Source organism: Mixophyes fleayi, chromosome 11 (genome assembly GCF_038048845.1).
Source record: "Mixophyes fleayi isolate aMixFle1 chromosome 11, aMixFle1.hap1, whole genome shotgun sequence".
Taxonomy (NCBI): domain Eukaryota; kingdom Metazoa; phylum Chordata; class Amphibia; order Anura; family Limnodynastidae; genus Mixophyes; species Mixophyes fleayi.
The window spans coordinates 74,522,883-74,546,890 of NC_134412.1; the positions used below are offsets into that span (position 1 = coordinate 74,522,883).

A 24,008-nucleotide genomic window follows, 5' to 3' on the forward strand; every position below is an offset into this window, starting at 1 on the left:
ACACATTTCCCAGAGGCACATTATTTGGGAAGTACCTGCTTTTTATATATCTGCCATTACATGATCAGGCACAGGATCACCCGCCTTCATACCCATACATGTAAACTAATAGTTGTTTTGCATCTGTGCTTTATTTAGATTTGTTCCAAGTGTTTCCTGCTGTTGCGATGTTGTATGTACACATTGGCATGGATCTTTAGCTCCCAGTGTGTTACCTTCTTCATGTCGATTTGCAGGTTTATGTTACTCCAAGGACTTTCTTACCTAACCTAGTAACAATAAACCCAACGAGTCAGTTTTGAAAATACGCAAGTCCTTGCCTAATGTTTGAAAATGGACTGTAGAGCATCAGATAACGTTAGATTTGTTAGATACACTCTGCTAAAGAGTGTATCTAAACAGGCAGGCATTTGTTAAGTATTGACATAATTGATCTAAAATAGGTACAAACAATATATATGCGCATATATGTGTGTGTATATATATGTATGTATGTATGTATGTATGTTTGTGTGTGTATATGTATGTATATATATATATATATATATGTATGTGTATATATATATATATATATATATATATATATATATATATATATATATATATATATATATGTGTGTGTGTATATATATATATATATATATATATATATATATATATATATATATATATATATATATATATATATATATATTAATATAATGGTGGACTTGTCTTGTATGCACATGTACTGTATGATTACACACCACTGCATATATGGTGTGTATATGTAAATAAGAAATAATTTCTATAATAATAATAGTCTTCATTGGCAGGTCTTTACAAGATATATAGGGGGAAAGTCAGTAGTCCGCAGAGTGCCTATGAAACTGTTTGCGGGGTCAATCCTATAGCATCGCAGATTTGAGGTTTTCAGGAAAATTGTCGATGTTGGGGTACCGTAGTACCCAGGAATGTGCGCAGCCCAAATGTTTGGCGGCACATCGCGCACAGTTTAATACCCCCCATAAAATTCAGTTCTGTGATGTTTTGGCATGTTTGGGGAAAAAGTGCACACCCGTTTTGTAACACTCGTGCACAAAGATACATTTACTACATAGTAGTGTGTTTGTATGGTCCCATACAGATATACGGTATGTTTTTGTCTTTTTTTTTTTTTTTAAATGCAATAAGGAGCCATAGATCCCTATTTTGCCCCTTTTGCGCCTCATTCTTCTCATCTGGACAAGCCCGATAGCATAAAACACAGTCAGAATTTGTTATATAATTGTGTTGGGAAAGTTGGCTCTCTTTTCTAGTAATATCAATTAGCCTCTTTGTATCATCTTTAAATTTATATTATTGTATGGCTTGTATTGTAATTGAATGAACAGGTTACAGTTTTATAAAGACAACTAATTTATATCAGTTGTATTTTTTTTTTTTATTTCATATCGTAGTAGTATTTTTTGTTTTCGGTGTATTCTTTTTTTTTCTTTTTATTAAACAATAATGCTTTTAGTACAAAATAAGCCATTTTAATAGGACACTCTAGGGTGCTCTTACTGGGACCAGTGAAGACTTGAATGGATTAAACCTAGTCAATAGTCTCAGACTCTTATTGTAAAGGCTTGAGTGCCTGTATTAAGAAAAGTACTGTAAAAGGATTCCACAGCCAGGGTGCATTACCAGTAAGAGCTAATAAAGACAGTTTCTGAAAATAGCAGAAACCATACAGCACCTACACAGAAGATAAGCAATAATGCATCCGCACCGACATACCAGTCCGTAACTCCGTCAAAGGACATTGCAAGGTTAGTATCTGACTGTGTCCTAAACCCCAAGCTGAACACTGAGAATCCCACAAGATGAAGAATTTTATATAGAGCCAGTTGTATAAATCCTCTTACACATGTCTACAATATTAATACATGAAGAAACGGATATTTAGTTTACTTGATGTAATTATATCTTCCAGAGACTAGACAGTGAACACTAGTTAGTTTCCTGTGTTGGGTCTTTATGATTTAACCCGGTCAAAGGTCTCGCTCACCCAAAAACTGGATTATGTAATTGAATTACAGATGGTAATAAAAATCAAACAAAAAGATTACTCCAGTGGCATAATTCTTCTGGTCTCTATCCAATCAGCCCGATAGTGTTACAGATATAGGAATGCAGTAGGATGGATGGGAGAGTAGATAGTCCTAGGTTTTATTCTCGTATATCAAAGATTTATGGAGATCACAGGATTGCCTATGGCTATAAACTGCAGAAGGCAATAAATGTTGTAGAATTGCCAATCCAATATGTATTAGATCACAGAGTTGTATACCTGAATGAAAGTAGTATTCTCTATACATACCAATAATAAATATATATATATATATATATATATATATTTTCCAAATGCAAGAAATATTTTGAGATCAGAGTAGACGTCTGTACCTCTCTTGTTTGCATGGCTGTGTGTTAATAAAATGTGTTGTATGGTGGGATGTAATTGACGTTACAGTAAAGTAAAACCATACTTGCCAACCTTTGAAAAGTAAATTCCAGGAGATCCCGGGCAGGGGGTGTGGTTGGAGGGCGGGGTGCGATCAATCGCGGCATTTTGGCCCCTCCCCCCACGACAAAATGGCAGGTTTGTTGCAGGGGTGGGGCCAAAATGACGCTGTTCACAGCGAACCGCGTCATTTTGACGAGCAAATTGCAGTATGTGGGATACTTGCCTGCTCTCCCGGGAGTCCGGGAGACCTACCCGAATTTCGGGAGTCTCCCGGGCATTCTTGGAGAGTTGGCAAGTTTGAGTAAAATACACCTACGTACTGTTTGAGGGAGATTAACAGACTTCAGTTATAGTCAATAAGAGTCATTATGAGCCGCAAAGAGTGCGAATCTACAAGTCTTCGTTGTACCTGTTCGGCCATCTAGTATAGGCCTGGCCAACCTGTGACTCTCCAGGTATTGTGAAACTACAAGATCCAACATACCCTGACAGCTATCGGCTGGCTATCTACTGGCAAGGTAGGCTGGGGCTTGTAGTTTCACAACACCTGGAGAACCACAGGTTGACCAGGCCTGATCTAGTCCTTGGAACTGTTCCTGAAAAATCTATCTGCACCTAGCACTCTGGGATTGCCAATGCACATGGAAAATGTGAGACATTGACCTAAGGGAAAAGTCCAGCCTACTACCACTTTAAATCCACTACTTTATTCATTTAAATGTTTGTTTTTCTTTCCCCAAAAAAATACTGATTGACTTAGCTGTGTATGTCCTAAATGAAGGGCACCTTGGGATTGTCTTTATTCCATGTGTCGCTTTTGCGTGTTAGGAGGGTTTTATTGAATTGTGCGTTCCCATAGAAGTTCAATCGGAAGGTGGAAAATGCATTATAAGTATAGGATAAGACCCGATCTCCAGAAACTCTGATGTGGGGGAACTCAAGTCCTTTTGCAGACCTTGTGCACCCTCCTGCAAAGCATGGAACACCCCGATAAATGCACCCTCTCTACCCCTTTAATTTAAACCTTATTATACAAAACAAAATCTAATTTTAGTAAGTTGGTGCAAAGGCAGATGCAATGATGCATTTAATTTGTAATTAGCAAGGAATGGCCCCTGGTCCACCCAAACGCCTCTCCTCCGCCAGTGTAACCTTTTTACAACCCCCGTCCGCTGCGGCCATCTTTTTCAACAAGTCTGTGTACTTCCCCTGCTATTGTAAGACAGTAGGTGCATGACGTCACAAAAAAAACATTTGCTGACAACTGATTGGCCCGATATCACTAGAACGATGCATGATTATCGTTGCAAAGCACAGATCATTGTTTGAACTAATTGTTCGTCATGGAACAATGTTGGTCTAGTTCTTCAGTGTGTATGCACTCTTAGGGGCATATTCAATTGTCGGCGGAAACGCCGAAAATCTCGTTATTACGGTAATAGTGCGCGTAAAAAACGTTATTACGGTAGTTTAATAACGGTAATCGTTTTAACGCGGCAGGATATTCAAACAATTGAATATGCCCCTAAGCTGTAAATGGTAAAGTCTGAGTTCTGTCCGTATTCCCCTCTGTTCAACACTTGTCCAAAAATAGTAAGAGGAACAGTTTCAGCATCTGAGATATTATAAGGGTTATATGCCTTCACAGTGTCAATCAGCGGTGTGTGTATGCATGATACATGCCTTTCATATTATTACACTAGTAATTTGCCTGACATTAGAAATGACGGGTAAGTGCTTCAGCTTACAATCATAGAAAAAGTTTGGGCTGTCAATACTCTGCACCATTCACCCTAAGCTTCTGACTGTCATGTCATTCTGCCATTGTGATGTGTGACTAGGGTGCTAGCTCTGCTCTCTCTAGCAGTCTATGTAATCATGCAAGCTCCACACAAGAGCACAAAACACAAACTATATATTGTACTGTGTTTTTTGTTTTGTTTTTTTATCTTTGTTATTTTTTTTTCCATTTATACCCGGAGTTTCTCCCTAACTACCAGTGTATGTGAGACTAAAAGGTTTATTTTATGATATTGTAAAATGAAATTGCTCTTATACACTGTAACCTATAGCAACTAATCAAGTGCTAGCTTTAATCAGTATAACTCAGGTTATAAAAACTAATGCCTGATTCGTTGGTTTAGGCAGTAGGAAATGTATGCCCTTTCCACCAGTCTGTTTCCTAGCTTTTAATGTACAAGAACTATATTCTGACTGGTATTGATCCCATAGACAGCCCATGGTAGAGGAAAATCCAGACATCTATGTAAATATCTGCACTTATTCTAAAATGTAAACTGCACAGATATAGATCTGTGTTCAGAATACGTTATATTTACAGACATTACTGTACTGTATTTTATTATAAATAAAGCACAAGTAAACTCTAGTTATTAAAGGATAACTCCACCCAAAATTGAAAAATAAATTTTAGGGTAGAGTTAGCGGGGTGGTAAATAAAATGGTGAAAGCTGACATACTTGGGGTCCCCTGATCCTCCAGTGTGGCGGGTGCAGCAGTGTCTCTATCGTTCCACGGTGGGGGCTCTTCTAAAAATGTCTCCCGTTTCTGTCGTCTGGGACATTGCGTGGCCCATTGGATCTGGGGAGCGCAGGAAAGTGAGTGTTAATGTTTTATTTACTTCACTGATCTGTTTAATTGTGGGTGGAAATGCCCTTTAATTCATCATTATTTATTTATATAGCGCCAACATATTCCGTAGAGCTTTATGTTCACTTTAAAGGAAAAGTAAACGTAAAATGTAACTGTTCTTATGTACAATAACTGCTTATAACCTTAACAAATTTATATACTATATATATTACACATTCTTATCAGGACTGAAAGGTTTTGTGATAAAGTGACCGTGGGGGGAGTTATTTCTCTACACACAGCAGACTTCCTGTCAGTAATCACATTAGGGCAGCAGCTAAATACTTTTAGATCCTTTTAAATAAAACTGCTGATAACAGAAAATAAGAACTCGCACTGGTACAAATCAAATGTAGATACGGTGTCAAACATCTCAAGTTCTACCATAGTCTGAGATCTTTTACATCAATTAACTGTATATGATTGTTATTAGTACATACTTACCTACTTCTGACTGGCTCCCTCCGGGAGATCACTGAAGAGGGGTGTGAAGGGAGGGCAGAAGGGGGCAGGGCTTCATGATTTGCGTCATTTTGGCCCCGCCCCCAGTGACTTATGTCTGTTTGGTGTCTTTTTACAGTGGTAAAAAGATCCAAAGCAGGCATTACGTCTCTGGGGGCGGGGCCAAAATGATGCGAATCGTGGCGGTCCGCCCCCTTCCACCCATACACCCCTCATTGCCGGCAGATGATGGAGAATTGCCAGCTCTCCCGGAATTCGGGAGTTTCCCGGACATTCTGAGGGAGTTGGCATGTATGTATTAGTAGTTTGAACCAGAGCTGCTACATTGCCAATCCCTATAGCAAAATTTGTGTGTGTGGGGGGGGGGTGAGGGGGGTTTGCAATGTCGTCTATGCTCTGGTGGCCCCTGCTTTGCTCTTCTGAGCATGCATGGGGCCAATGTATGCGCTGTTGCACGTGCTCTGTGCTGATAGTGGGTGCAGGCACTGATGGAACTACCACCATTGGAGGGGGTCCACTGGCTACAAGCCCCCCACACCTCCGTATCCCGCAGCTGGTGGCGAACCTCCTTCATCCGCCACTGGGGACAAGATCCAACCTCTTTCAGGGGCAAGAGCCGGATTTTAATGAGACAGATTTTGCACTGACAATTTCTCAAATTGAAGCAACTGCCATGTAACATTCTTCATGCACGCATGACTTACATATGATAGAAACACATGCATTCCACAAGTACATGCTACGTTTTAGCGTTCTTACTGACACATTGATATACTGTTTCACAAATTGTGTAAAACGGAAAATAGAAACCCTGTCTATCACAAAATAAGGTTTATGGGTTTTTACTCAATCTTAAAATCATATTTATTGTACTTCTATGTATATTATTGTAGCAACAGGTGGTGTATGATTTTTACTGACCACTATACTTGCTGACAAGTAAATGACTTATTATTACTGACCGTCCTATGGGGACAGTTGTACTTCACTTTACAACTTCCAAAGCACTTTTTTCTTAACTAGGGTAAGGTTGAGACAACCCACCCAGATCATAGCGTTGTCTGTCTGTAGATTAATGGTAAAGTATAAACAGGACAGTTGTTGAAACAATATGATAGCGCTTCTGCTTTGTATAGTAGAGGCAGCTCTTTTGTGTCCTGGACCAAGATATGACAGTCCGGCATATTAATTCGCTAGGAACCAGTGCAATCCCTGAGGCAACAATTTTGTAGACTAAACTAGTATGCATGAGAACGCAGCACCTTAATGTACTGGGTGCTGGTTCCACATGTATCGATAGATTCATGTGGTACCAGATTCAGCACGGTAGCTTGGTGATTAGCACTCCTGCCTTACAGCACAGGGGACATGAGTTCAATTCCCGTCCATGGCCATATATGTGTGGAGTTTGCATGTTCTCCCCGTGTTTGCGTGGGTTTCCTCTGGGTGCTCCGGTTCCCTTCCATACTCCAAAAACATACTAGTAGGTTCAGGGCCGGTGCTAGGGTCCATGGTGCCCTAGGCATTTTCCTTACCTTGTCACACCACTGCCGCCTCTCTGCTCCGTCTCCTCCCCTCCACTCACTGACACTAGTGAGTGGAGGGGAGGAGACGGAGCAGAGAGGCGGCGGTGGTGAGCAATAGCCTCTCCACCCTCCCCCGTGCATCTGAATGCTTTAAAGTAATTTACGTTCTTGTGGCGCCCTCCAGAGCCCGGCGCCCTAGGCAAGTGCCTAACCTTGCCTAATGGGAGCGCCGGGCCTGAGTAGGTTAATTGGCCGCTATCAAAATTGACCCTAGTCTCTCTCCCTCTCCCTCTCCCTCTCTCTCGTTCGTTCGTCCAGTGCATCATGTAGCTGCCTGCACTGTGTGTTGACCCTAGTAACAGTTTAACCATGTGTCCTGATTGGACCGTGGTATATGCGTGGGAAGCGAATAGTCAAATTGGTCATCCCCTTGAATAAAAAATCACGAATTTAGGCCACAATGGGCATTCACTGCATACTTATTTGCTATATTTACTAATCACAAAACAGCCACATATCTACTAGAATGTGGCGGTTATCAAAAAAAAGTTTTTGAGACTCGCTTTTTTGGGGGTTTAATTCCCTAAATACACAATTCTCTTACAATAAGATGCGTTCTTTTCTGATGAACTGCACGTGCATAACTTTTTGCTAAGAATGTTTTCCACATAATCCCTTCCTATATGGTTCGCAATCTCATTTTGTTACCATGTAATCCTATGTGAAATGAATCCCCCAGTTGTGATACGCTTCTGGCTTTTGTACAAGTTCAACTCAATCCCATCTCTGTTACTGTATTTCCTTCCTGTGTGTTTAGGATGTTCTGCTGTGTAACCTAACAGGTGTGACTCTGAATGACATTCCTTCTGTCCAAACTAATACAGTCATCTCTTTCTCATTGTTGTCCGTTCCAGAAATCATTTTCTGAATGACACTGGTTGTGGTCAGTGACAGTCTATGTATCTCCATAGCAGGGTTATGTAACCAGTGGCTGTTGTGGAACTACAAGTCCTACAATACCTTCATTGTAAAACTATCGAACTCCCCTTATGTTTTCCATATGACCACTTCTAAATTTCCATACCGCCACTTTTAATTTTTCACTTTGTATGTAATATAAAACCTATAGGGCCTGATTCAGTCCGTTGGCGTGCCGTATCGTGAAATAACGATGTACATACTCTGAAACGGACCTTAAGCCAATGAACGCAATTGCATGCAGTTCATGCTTGAATGCAAATGACTCTTGCGAATTGAGAGCTGGAACGGGGGAGGTAAGGGCCAGATGTATGTTGACCATGTACAGTAAGGGCGTGTCAAGGGTGTTCCCACGCAGATATGGTCGATTAAGTCCTGGGTTTCTCATAAGTATGCTTGTTGTCAGACATCATAGGCAAACCAAGGTGGGGTAGGAACCCCCCCACCCCCCCTCAGTGAGGTGATCTCCCTCACTCCCTGAAGAGACTGGCATTCTCCCTGATGCTGAGCCAGTACAAGACATGGTTGGCTTCGCCATCTGTGGCATGATGACGCTGTTCAGAAATTGTGTCCTATATATTGATGCCTATGGAGGTGGCCATTTTCATGGAGACCAAGATTTAATCAGACTGTCAGGTAAAACAACATGGCTTCAGTAATGGAGACAGAAATGTAAAAGACACTTCAATCTCTAGAGATTCATTAGCTGCTTTTCTTTAACGCATAGTTGCCTACTCTCACGGAATGTCCGGGAGACTCCTGCATTTCTGGGGGACCTCTCGGGAGAGCAGGGCAACCTTTCGGTTTTCGCCCCTGCAATAGATAATATTGCATCATCTTAACCCCGCCTCCTGCTGTCATTGGCCAAAATTGTGACAATCGTTTAGGGGGCAGGGCCAAAATTATGTGATTCGTCAAGCCCCGTCCCCGCGCGCCCACCTCCCCCGGGATTTCCCTGAAGCCAACGAGGAAAAGTTGGCAAGTATGGCTATATTTTAAATAGGAACTTAAAACATCCATTAAAGATGGAAGCTGACTGCCTGAGGGTCAAACTTGGCGAATCGCGTCATTTGGCCCCGAAATGACGCATGAATCATGCCCTAAGTCTCGCCCCTACCACTTAACTAACTAAGTGTAAACGATCTGGGAGGTTCTCCTGGGAATCTGGGAGGACTCCAAGAAAATTGGGAGTCTCCCGGACATTCGGAGATTGTCATTCCTATGGTCTAACCAATGATTTTGCGTCACGCCAGAGAGGTGTCCCAGTAATCTATATTTCAAATGTTGGAAACAATCTGGAAAGGCAGCAAGAACAATGGTGGTTTTTAACTGCTGTTTGTAACAGGGACAGTACTGAATACTCATTTTTTATAAAGATGTATTTGCTTATAGCTCCATAGAAGAAATCCTATGGGAAAGCGTTGACAAATAGAGTTAGTGTTCCTTTAAGCAATTATACTACGTGCTCGTTCTTTTCACCAGTTGTTCTATGTTGACATCAGCTACTTTGCCACGAACCTGTCATATTTTTTTCACCTGCTGCCGTATAGTAACATCACCTACCTTGTCCGTGAATCCATCATTATGTCTGTGTGCTTAGCAACCAAGCCTGATTATTATTACCTTGTTTTGAAACTCTTCCACAGTGAATACATTGCAGATTCTGTGAAAGCTAAACACACCTAGCTGTGAGCAGCCCTTTGTAGCTCCTGTACTTTATACGTTGCTTTGTGTAAATTCACGATATCATGGCCTGCAGCAAATAATTATGTTACAATTATTTCAGGTAACAGACAAACTTTGCATTGTTTTTATTTGGTAGTAGCTGTAGATGAACGGCTGTCACATTATCTGTAGCATTAATGTACTTGCAGCTATTCTTCTAATTTTCTCATGTAGCTCAAGAGGTAAAATAATGGTGTTTGGTCTGTTGGTCTAAACGTCTAATATTCAAATAAAACCAGTTATATTTTTCTATTTCTTTGTGACATTATAATGGGCCTGATTCGGCAAGGCGCGTATTCTAGCACAACCCTCGTTCAGTATTATGCGCACGTCTTTAGGCTTTGCGTTCGCCCGAATTCAGCAAGGCACAGATCTCAAGATACGCGTGCTTTTGAAATCGGGAGGCAGGTCTGCTGTGCTACACCGGACACAGCGGGATACCTCCAATAATGTGGATTATAAATTCACCAAAGAACGCACAGGAAAAGTATAAAATCTTGCATTATTGTTACCTGATAATAATAAAGGCATTAATGTTAAAGCATGTAAACAAAAATAATGTTAATGTCTACTGACCATAAAATACATTGTTACAGTTGCTTGTGATTGCAAACACATGTTATAGCATGCATACAAGACTGTCATCACTAGTGATCGGGACTTAGACTAGCCCTGTAGCTGGAGCAAGAGATACGGAAAAAAAACACAGACGTACGGGGTTGGATAAGGCCATGTTAGGACGTTGCTGAGGGCACTTGAGTTTGGCACGCCCCGAATGTACATTCACTACGGCAAAACGCCCTTTCCCCGCCCAGTTCACTGCCCAAACTTAGTAGGCCTTAGTAACTGTCCTTTACGTGTGCTGGCACACATGGAACAGGGCTTTGTTCCCGGCCGTATCTCAGTTTCTGCGCATGCATGATTTTGCGTACGATACGCTGAAGTTCGGCGGATGCGTTCCTTGATGAATCGGTCCCACTGTATCTAAGAATTACATGGTAATGGTAAGAATATTATGAGCCACGGAGATGTCACATGACCATACAAAAGGACAACACCACAGGACTAATGCACAGGTCATGGAATTCTATGACTACTTTTAATATCCCTTTTATTTTACTAATAAACTCCTTACACCAGTTTCAGTTTGAGGCAAAGAAAGCTGCTTGTATGAGATGATCTTCATGTTCAGCGATAATACCACTTGCCATCACTATACTGATCTAATTTACATTTTATGGGACAATATCAGTACTCTCAAAATAGAAGTTATTTTTTTTATGGGAGTAACATTTATACTCTCCAAATTATACCACCATCAGTATAGTTAAGATTTTTACATTGTAGCTTGCTACTTTCAGGGGCTAATAATGTTTTAACAGTATAAATAATGTGAAAGTGGGAGACAGAGGGATATTGAACAAGGTGATTTAGAAAAAAAATATTTTCAGGGAAATGCGTTCAGGCAATTGTGAGATACAGCAGTTTACAAAGTAGAGGGGAAGATTTTAGGAACTTTTGTCCAGGTGAAGCTTTTATGCTGGACTGTGTCCTATTGTTTAAATCATATTTTACCATTTATTCATTTTGAGATATTTAAAGGTCAGATATGACTCATTAAGGTAAATAGCCAGTGGCTGTACTAGTGGTGTTGAATGGGGTGTAGTGTCTGTGGGGCTCATAGGTGAGACCCTTTTGTTGCTGGTCCATCTGCTGCTCAGATCCCTCCTCTGCTCTCCTGAGAATGGGCACTGAAAACCCCAGGGGCTCAGGTAAGCAGAATGAAGACCTTTGCACGATGTAACGACATTGCTGGACCGCTGCCCTCTCCATATATTTTTCTGGGGGCAGTAGGTGAAATGTTATGACCCTGTATTAACCAGATTTTCCACTGCAGTTTTGCTAAAAAGCATAAACACTCCAGTTATTTAATGGATATTATTCAGCTCTGCAATAGCCAGACTTTTGACACATGTAAAACCAGTATCTAAAATTGAATGTAAGTGCAAAAATGTAACGCTGAAATCTATAGGATCAGCATGCGCTATCTGATTTTCACATTAAAATTGGCCAACCAAGAGTCCGTTGTGTCATTCACACCATTATTTAAAAAATTTCAAAGCTGCTTTTTAATGATAGAATTCGACAAGAGCTATCGGCTGTATTGGTAAACTCATAATGCATTAAAAATGCATGATTAAAAGACTTCTAAAGTGCATTTGTTTTCATATGTTTTTAAACATTTTCCTATTCATGTATGAAGGAGCCCTCAGTTGCAGGATAGATGCATCATGAGATATTTCAGAGGCCTCCATCCTCTCCTCACACAGTAACACTACTGGGGGTATATTTACTAATACAGAAGTGGAAGTTGCTCAATCAATTTATAGGCTCATCGCAGGTGCTTGAAAGGGTGGGGTTATCCTAAAAGGAACAAACACACAAAGAATTCCCCCAGCACACTGCTATAGCCAGCAAAAGACCTGCCATTTCTACTGTAGATAAAAATGCAAAAGTCTTAGTTGCACACATTTGCAAATGTATGTTAAAGCCACCCGCCACTCCACGGTGCTTTTGCTAATAGGATGGTCCTAACTCTAAACAGTGAGAGTCCCATATATTTGGGCCATACATATGTCTTTTTAAATTGAGAGCTAACTTACCAAAGAGGTACTCCAGAAGCCTCCAAATAGCAATTCAGCGCCAGTACTCCCCCTCAGCTACTGACACCAACATGCCTCTCAGACAAATACAGAAGTGGAAGTTGCTCAATCAATTTATAGGCTCATAGCATATTTATTAGTATATTTACTAAACTGTGGATTTGAAAAAGTGGAGATGTTGCCTATAGCAACCAATCAGATTCTAGCTGTCATTTTGTAGAATGTACTAAATAAATGACAGCTAGAATCTGATTGGTTGCTATAGGCAACATCTCCACTTTTTCAAACCCGCAGTTTAGTAAATATACCCCTAGGAATCAACCTCATAATTTTTATCCTATATAAATGAAAGAAAAAGCGTAAAGGAGCAGGAAGAAAGAGGGGAGAGAAGGAAGGGGGCATAGGGGGATTTCCAGGGCTTCCTCGGGAGTGTCTAGGAGCTCCCTGTTCGTGAAGAGGGGTATCATCATCATCACCATTTATTTATATAGCGCCACTTATGCCGCAGCGCTGTACAGAGAACTCACTCACATCAGTACTAATTAAATGATAGCTAGAATCTGATTGGTTTTCATCTGTGTCCATTAATAATTATGCAGATTTGTTTTTGACATACGGAAGGTAATTTACTAACATTGCTGTAAGGTGCACGTCTGTCCTAAACTATAACAACTAATCAGACACTTGCTTTTATTGTCTAACCAGCGCAGACACATAAAACAAGTTACTAATATTTATGAATAACCCTTAACTGTATGCTATTCTTTGAGGATGGGGCCAGGTAGGGATGTGGGCAACCTAAACAGCCCAACTTTTTGTGTTTATCTTTGGCTAAAAACTTAAAGCTATTGTCCATTTTCAAACAGCCTTCTTTAATTAACCTCCCCCTTCATATAATAAAGGCTAAAGAGGGATTCCATCATGCAGACCCCCCTCCAATTCAGGAAATGTAGGGCCAAAGTTAGTTTAAAAAGAAATTGTCCACTTTTTTGTTTTTTACAATGTTTTTTTCAATTTATTATAAGAATACTGTATGTTTACAGGGTATTTATATGTAATAACGTCACTTGCGTCTAAACATTACAGTAACATGCACTTTCAGCATCAGGAATGTTAACCTGTTTTGTGTATATGTGAAGGTTTGTTCTACAGGATGCTGAAAAAATTATACCAAAACCTTGGTTAAAAGTTGCTAGGTGACCTGTACTCAATACAAAAACATTCCACATCAGCACTGATCACCCTTCTATTGTGTGCTGTAATGCATTGCTCTGTGATGAGCCGTGTAGTCTCTTATGACAATGCAATATGCTGGTCCTGCTGCCACTGCAAAGTAAAAGCAAATTATAAAAAGACAAATAGAAAATCACAATATGTGTGTGGTGCTAGGAAGGGGCAGACGGCTTATTTTTAAACAAAATAACCTCTTTCCTCTCCCGTACTCGCATATGTAGGACAGCCTGGGGGAACAACCTAACTCTCTTACCCCACCGGTGGTAGGCGGTGCAATATGCTGCCTAGTGCTGGTTGATTCTAATCCAGACACACGTGGTGTGATCTGGGGCTGGGGAATGATAATCTCCTGTCACCTGAGATAGATCTTCTGGTGTGACCTAGTATGGAGCATAAGTACGAAAGCCCTCAGCTCAGTGTTTGGGAATCTAACTTGGTTCCCCATGTGCGGAGGGGATATAGAGTGATGGGTTTGTGTCCCGCCCCTTCTCCTATGCATTGGGATGTAGCAGACTAAATTAGTCCTCAGTCCCTTGGTCGTGACACGGGTCACCCTGGTGGAGTGGGGAACCAGGGGGGGGAAGCATCGCTGCCTCACCTGGTGCAGTGTGGACATTACAGCAAACTAGCCCCTAGGCTAATGTTTGGGTTTCCTGGGGGTGGGAGCAATTACAATTAACTAACTATCTTCTTTCTATGTGATGTATCCTCTGATTCCAAAGTTGACAGGCCTTTACGTGACCAAAGCTACTAACTAGACCAGTGATAGCTTACCTGTGACACTTCAGGTGTTGTGAAACTACAAGCCCCAGCATGCTTTGCCAGTAGATAACTAGCTGATAGCTGGCAAAGCATGCTGGGGCTTGTAGTTTTACAACACCTGGAGTGTCACAGGTTAGCCATCAGTGAACTAGACCATGTTTGATCGATCAACTGCAAAGAATCGCCTCTCATGTTTTCTATACTGGATCAGATACTCTGTGCCTTTTTTTATTCTGTACATTGTATACAGTAAAGTATGATGTACTGAAGGTGTCAAATTAAAGTTCATTATAATCACGTCTAATGATGGCCAAACAAGGGATTTGTTGACTCTCCAGATCTTAATAAATGTGACCATTTATTCTCAGTATCTCACTGTAAAAACTGTGACTACTGACCGATCTAACAAGTTTACTAATTACCATGCTTTTAGGTGCATTTGACTAGGAATAAAACACCTGTTGCATTCGTTCTTAAAAAATAAGGGTAGACCCAGGAACAGAAATGATAAGTGGGTAGGTTTAGAACAAGCTGTAGCCAATCGCAATATTGCGATGCTAACAGCAGTACAAAGTGTTTCACCCAACTGGGAAGGGCTAGCTGAACGGGTGGCCAACTCAAGCATTTAAACTTTAACAACAGTACAGAATAGTGAGGTTTTGCTATCAAACTAGTATGGTAATGTGGTGTCAAAGCTCACATCTGTCTGAAATGAAGGTCATACAACTTATTGTGTAATGGAAAATGTACACATTCCAGGTGTATGAGGTAAGACGATATTTTCAAAAGATATCCAGATGTACGATATAAGAGCACCTGTTCAGAGGGGTTATTCCTCCTGCGGAGCATTTATCTAATGCACTTTTTTTTTTTATCACACAAAACATTGTATATAAGGAACACACACATTTCTCTATTACAATAAAATAATGAACTAAATTTATAAAGCTGCGGGTTTGAAAAAGTGGAGATGTTGCCTATAGAAACCAATCAGATTCTAGCTGTCATTTATTTAGTACATTCTACAAAATGATAGCTAGAATGATTGGTTGCTATAGGCAACATCTCCACTTTTTCAAACCTGCAGCTTGATAAATTTACCCCTTGAAACTTGAAAGACAAATTCAGAGATGTGAATAAAGTGAACAACCTTTAGATTCCACCTGCTTCTCACTTTAATTAGTGAAAGACTTGGGGTTCCCTCTTCTTCGTATTGTACATAAAGGAAGCCCAGACTTAGCAATGTAATTGCAAGCAGCAAGCGCCCCAGACGTCTTGGCAGCAGGATAGGGCTGCCGAGTACCCGAATTTCGAAGGTGTTTAGTGTTTTGGCAGAATATCTTTCACACTTGACAGATGTATGAATACACATTGTTTTGAAATTCAAATTGCCAACCAATTCTCAGTGTAAGAGTCTGCAGCAGCTGCTCGATGAGAGAACAGATTAAAAAAAAAACACAACCAATTACAGCAATGTCTTTGAGGAAAGATATTTGCTTAGAAGGTGAAACATTTGTCTTGCTGGACGACCCTCCCCCCCCTTCTAATTCTTTTTTTAAGGGGTACACGTTGCATAATCTGTGAATATTGTGTGGTCTGCCATTCAGGTCTCAGGGGAATAGTAACTGGGTATTTCTAACAAGTTGTTCATTTTCTAGGCCCACCCAGCCTGCTATTGAGAAGTCACAGAAGTAATCCTCTCTTTATGTAACAGCAGGCATTGCGTCCTAATGTAGAACCAATTTTTTTTTTTCATTTGCAGGGGCAGTGGCGAAATGACGTGTTCAGCGGACAAGGAACCATGATTCATAGCTCTGGATTCGTTTATGATGGCCCATGGATCAACGGGCATCCTGCTGGTATGGACGTTATTATGCTATCCGTTTATTCAGTATAATCTTAATGCACTGGCACTGTTTATCTGATTAGTATGGCTTGGTTTTGGTCTGTGCCACCGTGGAACACTATGACGTGCCAGCGCGCCCAGCCCTGGCTTTAATACAAAAGTAAATTAAACGCTAACTAAAATAGAGCAAAATTGGACTTCCTAAGACTTCCATTTTCATACGAGAAAAGAGTGTGACAAGGGAAGCTTTTTAGTTTTATTTCAAAGGAACTGACGCCTTTGTTATAACCAGTTACAAATCCCAACCATCTGTTGTGGGTGTACAGGATTAGAGGAGACTTAAAGAAATTGATTGTTCTGTAATAATATATATTATTTTTCTCCCGTTATTTGTGTGTAAATGCCAGGTGTGTACGATGAAAAAAAAAAAGAAGCTAAATTTAATACCTTTTACTTATTGTCACAAATAAGTCAGATATTAAAGAGAAAGCTGCGTTGACTGAAAGCAGAAACACATGTAGAGATATTTCTTACAATGCCAACATTGTGTTAATGCAGCTTAAAAGGAGCTCCAGTCAAATGTATGTATAAAAGGCATGGTCACCAATTAATAGTAAGATGGTTTGTAATTGTTATTATATTTCTACTGCCTTCTGGTGGAAATAAGGCACGCAGTAAAGCTGTTTTAAGACCTCTACTTCATGAGACTCTAGACCAGTGAATTCCAAACTTTTTCGGTTTAAGGCACCCTTAGGGGCATATTCAATTAGCTTTCCGGTTCCCGGTAACGCGCGTTACCGCGAAACCTGCGCAGTACTGCCGATAATGCGGTACCGCAATAACGTGGATTTTCGTACGCAACCCTATTGGGCACAAACGAAAATCCACGTTATTGCGGTACCGTGGATTGACTTTGCGGGCCGTTCCGGCGCGATCCCGCGAACCGGAAAGCTAATTGAATATGCCCCTTAGAGTCTCCAGAATTGTTTCAAGTTACCCCTAAGTCAAAATAATTACCAATGAATCCCCCGCCTTGATTACCACTGGCCCTGGCCGAGGCACCCTTGTGAGATCACCGAGGCACCCCAGGGAGCCTAGGCACACAGTTTGGGAACCAATGCTCTAGACAATAAGTTTCAAGTGAGTTTGAAAAGTTACTAGTCTGGGCTTTCATATTCTCTACCTTTTCTTATTCACTAAAAGAGACCTTGATAGGCAGTCAACGTAGCGCTGCAACCTTATTGCACGTTTCTGTTATCTGGTGCACTAAGAGGAATTTTGGGCCCTGATACAGGAACTTCTTGGGGACCCCTTCCATAGCTGGGGTGTGGCCACACCAGGTTGGTGGCTCCTCCCACTACACAGAGAGGCCCGACCCGTGTCCTTCGTACCTGCTCCTGCCCTCTCAGCGCTCTTGTCTGTGATGTATGCAGTGAAAGGACTATTAACTGAGCTGAAAATAGGGATTATTGAACTCTGTTTTGTGTAAGCATCTGTGTACATGGCAGTCTATTATTACAGAGAGAAATGGTCGGATATAAATGTACATGCAGCATCTATGGTTCAGTCACTATTTTCTTTTCTTTTTTTTTGTAATCTTTCTTTATTGAGGTGATAACAAGCAAATGTAACCAGTACATCAAAACATTCAGAGACAAAAAAGTTTAGGGGTTATATTTACTAAACTGCGGGTTTGAAAAAGGGGAGATGTTGCCTATAGCAACCAATCAGATTCTATTAGTCATTTTGTAGAATGTACTAAATAAATGACAGCTAGAATCTGGGCTTCCTCGGGAGTGTCTAGGAGCTCCCTGTTCGTGAAGAGGGGTATCATCATCATCATCATCACCATTTATTTATATAGCGCCACTTATGCCGCAGCGCTGTACTCACATCAGTCCCTGCCCGATTGGAGCTTACAGTCTAAGGTCCCTAACACACACACACAAACACACACACACACAGAGACTCGAGTCAATTTTGATAGTAGCCAATTAACCTACTAGTATGTTTTTGGAGTGTGGGAGGAAACCGGAGCACCTGGAGGAAACCCCGCAAACACAGACATACGAACTCCACACAGATGAGGCCATGGTCGGGAATTGAACTCATGACCCCAGTGCTGTGAGGCAGAAGTGCTAAACATTTGTATGGCAGTTCGGTTAGGGTTGTCATCCTGTGCAACGAGCTCAGTCAGAATGGCCTTGGGAGATGAACCGAGATTCCATTCACTATTTTCATTCAGTTTTTCCAACATCTCTATACAGTCGCGTTGAGTATAGGGATCTATAATCGCAATATTTAGAGCATTTAATGCTTTTTTTCATAGTGTGGTGAGCGGAGAGCAGACAACAGAGCTCGAACCTTCAGAAACCATTAATGCAAAATGCTAAACTGACAGATTGAAAAAATGCTGTTTTTAATATAAAATAGCAAAAAATAATTATCTGAATTAAAAAAAAAAAGGGTGGTAATTCCTTTGTATACAATTTTAAAATATGTGACACTTCTTTCCTTACGATGCCTTTGAAAATATTTTATTGACTTTCTTTTAAGTAGGGCTGAATATTAAAGGGGAGTTTTGACTAGGAAATGAACTTTTATGAAAGGACATTTTTCATCACTCAGACTTGTATATGTAGTACCCTGATAGAACCTGAATTTATTAAAACTTTATGTTCAATTTACAGCCAGACTTAGTGACAACTACAGACCTTGTAACTTGTTAAAAATGAAAAGTATACTTTATTTATAGGGAAGATTTTTTTTTTTGCTTGATTTCCTGTATGTATTCAGTAAAACACATGGGCATATAGTAAGTTATTCCACATAGTAAACCTTAGTTACTCTAGCTGAAAGGAAAACAAGGTAGATGAATGCACTTTGTGTCACTCGGTCTATTACACACATCAAATGTTTATTTATACAATAAATAATGTTTCATTAATATGACCATTGGAATTAAGATTTTTAGCAGAATGGTTAGTGAAAGGATGGGTGCTTTAAATGAGGAAAGGGGGACAAAATAAAGAGTTTGTAGTCCACCTTGGTGCATATGATAACCAATATAGTTAATTGGGACCATATAATTTGTAATGGGAAAGGGTGTCAGGAAGACCTTGTGGTCTATTTATTGAAGGGCTTCAAACTTTACATCAAGGGGATTACAATTACAATTCACCGGGCCTCGCAGGCGATGAATACAAATATCGCCACAATCCTCTTACTTTATTAACATCTCAGGATGGTGATGGTGGAAGAAGATAAATGTGAAAATTTTTTATTTTTTAGAATAAAACATTTTTTTATATATTTTTTTATATATATATATAATATATATATTTTTATTTTTAAATATTTGTACCTATTTTTTTTTTTGTTTTGTTTTGTTTTGTTTCGTTTGTTTAGTCTTTTTTGACCACTAAGTGGAACCCAAGACTAGGCTTTCAGTTCCATTGCACATATGTGAACCAACTAGCCAAGTCAGGCATCCGCAGATCTCTTGTGTCATGGGCCTGGCAGAGTGGTACTTTAACCCTCACTGTGCCAGGCCTGTATCGTTTGGCAGCTGAGTATCACTCAATATTTTATTGATAGATTATGGCGACAAGTGATTTTCTATTACCACGATAACTGGCAAAATATAGAATATAATAGATAATGAGAATTAACGCCAGGTTTTAGTAAACAGACCGGATGGCACCTGTTTAGCCGAATAGCCTTAAGAACCTGGATCGGTTATAGGCAGCCTGAGCTAACTAGCGCTATTTTGGAAATACTCCCAATAATATGACCCTGGTCTGGATGGGTTTAGTAAAGCAGGTAAAATAAATAGTTTGCCCCCTACTAATTACAATAAGCCTCAGTCAGTGACCAATTATAGATTCCCTGGTGGTGGCAGCTGGGCTTTGCGACCTCTGCACCTTATACAATGGTTCAAAATCAGAGAAAGAAATACCAGCTGCTAATAAAAAATACCCCATGTTTTAAAATGTTTGCTCTTTTCTAACAGTATTTTTTTTATTTTCTTCTAGTATTTCCTTTTCTCTCTTCTGTACTTCTCAACGCAATGACTGGAACTTAGGGCAAGGTCTCTTGTATTGGGCAGCAACGACCAATCAGAGGCAAGGAAACTAGTGGGAAGCGAAGAGCTGCAATGGCCCTAAACTTTGACTTATTATATGTCTAAATAAACTCTTCATTGCGCAGATTGATGGTGTGTGGTTCCTGTATTCTGACATTGGATTTCACTGGTAAAGCACAAGTTCCACTGACGCTGTTTTTTAGGCCAGCAGTTGTCAACATTGATCACTTTCATTCTCCCCTTGCATCTTTATAGGATACAGCACAGTGGCTAAGTGGTTAGCACTTCTGCCTTACAGCACTGTGATCATGAGTTCAATTTCCGACCATGGCCTTATCTGTGAGGAGTTTGTATGTTCTCCCCGTGTTTGCGTGGGTTTTCTCCGGGTGCTCCGGTTTCCTCACACACCCAAAAAACATACTGGTAGGTTAATTGGCTGATAACAAATTGACCCTAGTCTGTGTCTGTGTGTCTGTGTGTATGTTAGGGAATGAAGACTGTAAGCCCCAATGGGGCAGGGACTGATGTGAGTGCGTTCTCTGTACAGTGCTGCGGAATTAGTGGCGCTATATAAATAAATGGTAATAATAATAATAATACTTCTCCCGGAATGTTGGGAGACTCCAGAATTTCAGGTAGTTCTCTTGGAAGAGCAGGCAATCTTCCGGCATCCTGCCCACCTCCCAGTGAAGGGGGATGGGGGCCTTGATGACGCAAATTGTGTCATTTCTGTCATTCCCCCCTCTTCCCCTTTGTGTTGATGACGTGATTGCGGCTTTGCTCTCTGGTAGGCATGGTTGGCAAACTGGGCATTCACTGCATGCAAATGTATTTACTTATATTACCTCACGGATAACAAGGACACGCACACATAAAATGCTAGTTGTTCCAGCCTCATGTATGTCTTAAAATAATAATAATCTTAATCATTAGAGAGAGGGGACCTCAAGACTGTCTTTATTTCATTGTACATTTGAATTCTGTAAAATACATCTGTGAATTCACTCTCCCATATAGAGTGTGCCTGGAAGGTACAAAGGGATAGCTAGGGGTAAATGTATCAAGCTGAGTGTTCTCTGGCAGGTTTGACAAGCCAATCAGATTCCAGCTATCATTTATTTAGTACATTCTACAAAATGATGCCTATAGCAACCAATCAGATTCTAGTTAACATCTCCACTTTTCAAACCTGCCAGAAATTCGAAGCTTGATATACACCCCCCCCCCCCTCCCCCCTTTGAATCTCATTTAAATATCTTGTCCCACAAAGCAAAATCTAATTTTTGTATGTGGGTGTAAAATGAGTTGCGATATCGCTCCTAACTCGCTTTTCATCGCATGAGTAAATGCCAAATTTTTCACTTATGTCATCTTAGTCCAAAAATATAGGTGCTCCCTTGTATAAACAGGTACATTCGCTTAAATATTTGCCCATAATATGATCACAACACAGCATTTGCAAAACAGACCTGCTATTACGCACTACTGTTCATTACCCTTACTGGAACTGGTATGCCAGGAAAGGGAATGACTATTATTCGGGATACCAGGTGACCGTTTTCCTAGGTCATCCTTCTTTTTTGCCAACGGAATTCTGTAACTTGTATAAATTAAAAGTGCAGAATTCATGTTTCCATTGCATGTGGATTAACCAAAATAATATGTTTGGCAGAATGCTTCCAGGGTGCTCCACCTACGCCGAAAAAGTATTTTCAGAAGGAATCGTTCCACCTTCTGAGCCCCTCCACTGTGCCCTCTGCGCGGGGCGAGACCCAACAATGGCCCCGATGATTAGGATAATGTAACTTTTTTTATAGATTTTGACATCCAAAATTGTAGAGTTAGCAAACTACATATCACATGTATGTTGGGTTTGTTTTCTGAAAAATACATGGGGCCTATATGTACTGTTTGTTTGGCAGTGATATATGTGTATGTATTATATATGATATGCACAGCTAATGAAAGTAATGTTACAATATTTCCTCAAAACAGATCAAATCTACACTTGTCCCTGAATATAATAGTAATTTTTACTATACATAAAAACCAATATTAAATTGAAATGTTTGAAAGCCAAAAAGTAGATATAAACAAAGTGTTATTAAATGGTTTGGTAGGGAGTCCTTGGTACACAATGTGTTTTAACCTGAGTACAAGTCAGTTGGATAATAGCGTTGGCACGTCACAAGAAATAATTGAATGTTTTGTGGGCATAGCAGCAAGGTTTATGAGGAGTGGTTACATAAAACATGCCAAACACAGACATATTAAATAAACAGGGGATAAGGAACATGGGAAAATGGAAAACAATGCAAGGATTAATTCCCAAGCTTTGGTGACCTTATCATAAGTGGAAAGGAAAGTTTTCTGTAATTTGGCAGTAAAACCTTACAATATGTTGGCAGAAAATAGAGCTTTCCTTTTGCTCTTTAATTCTTTACAACCATTAGCATTGGGGGCCTGGGGAACATGGAATCTAGCTGGTAACCGCATCCAGTCCCCTGGTACATTCATGTAGAGTCGTATTGCAATTCATTCATAAGCTTCGAAGGTCAGCCCCATTATTGCTTATCTCCCATTAGTTACGACAAATCTAATCCTTCGGGGGGTCTTGTTCAATCTGCCATTTTCAATGTAACAATCCAAGAAAGTCCATAAACAAACTTATGATTTCCCAAATGACAGATCTACCATCCTTGGGAGGGAGCGAGGGGGTGGGAAGGTGGAGAGGGTTCAGTTTATATTGTATTCCAATTATTATGCCATCATTCTAAGTACAGCAAGCGGGATATAGGAAGACAATACAGGGTGCAAGTAAGGGCAGAGAGTTGTTGTGTATCCACAAGTCTCTAACAGAGGAATCCGTAGATCACAACACACTTTACTGTGATGCAAGTTGTGTTGTGTGGCACAAAATTAGCTAAATAGCTTGATAACAGATGTCATATGGTATAGACCACCAAATAGTCACAAGCACCACCAGTGCTTAATATAACAAAATATATTCCAAAAACATACTGGAAGGGTTAATTGGCTGCTAACAAATTGACCCTAGTCTGTGTCTGTCTGTCTGTCTGTCTGTGTGTGTGTATGTTAGGGAATTTAGACTGTAAACCCCAATGGGGCAGGAACTCATGTGAGTGAGTTCTCTGTACAGTGCTGCGGAATTAGTGGCGCTATATAAATAAATGGCAGCATGGGGGCTAAGTGGTTAGCACTTCTGCCTCACATCACTGAGGTCATGAGTTCAATTCCCAACCATAGCCTTATCTGTGTGGAGTTTGTATGTTCTCCACGTGTTTGCGTGGGTTTCCTCCCACACTCCAAAACATACTAGTTAGTTAATTGGCTGCTATCAAAATTAACCCTAGTCTCTCTCTGTCTGTCTGTGTGTGTATGTTAGGGAATTTACACCGTAAGCTCCAAAGGGGCAGGGACTGATGTGAATGAGTTTTCTGTACAGCGCTACGGAATCAGTGGCACTATATAAATAAATGGTGATGATGATGACAGTGAACATAAAAATAATATACAAATTAGTTCTTGTCTGGATTATGGAGCTCCTTTGTTGGAATAATTGTGAATA

At 40.3% G+C, this 24,008-nt stretch overlaps 1 protein-coding gene across 3 annotated transcripts in view; it reads left to right on the forward strand.

The window, feature by feature from the left end:
- MORN1 (MORN repeat containing 1) overlaps positions 1-24,008 on the forward strand; it is a 231,698-nt gene that overhangs the window by 32,268 nt on the left and 175,422 nt on the right. For all 3 annotated transcript variants that reach the window (XM_075191725.1, XM_075191728.1, XM_075191727.1), the window contains one exon: positions 16,252-16,348. In XM_075191725.1, coding sequence (XP_075047826.1) covers positions 16,252-16,348 — 97 coding nt within the window. The remainder of the gene's footprint in view (positions 1-16,251; positions 16,349-24,008) is intronic.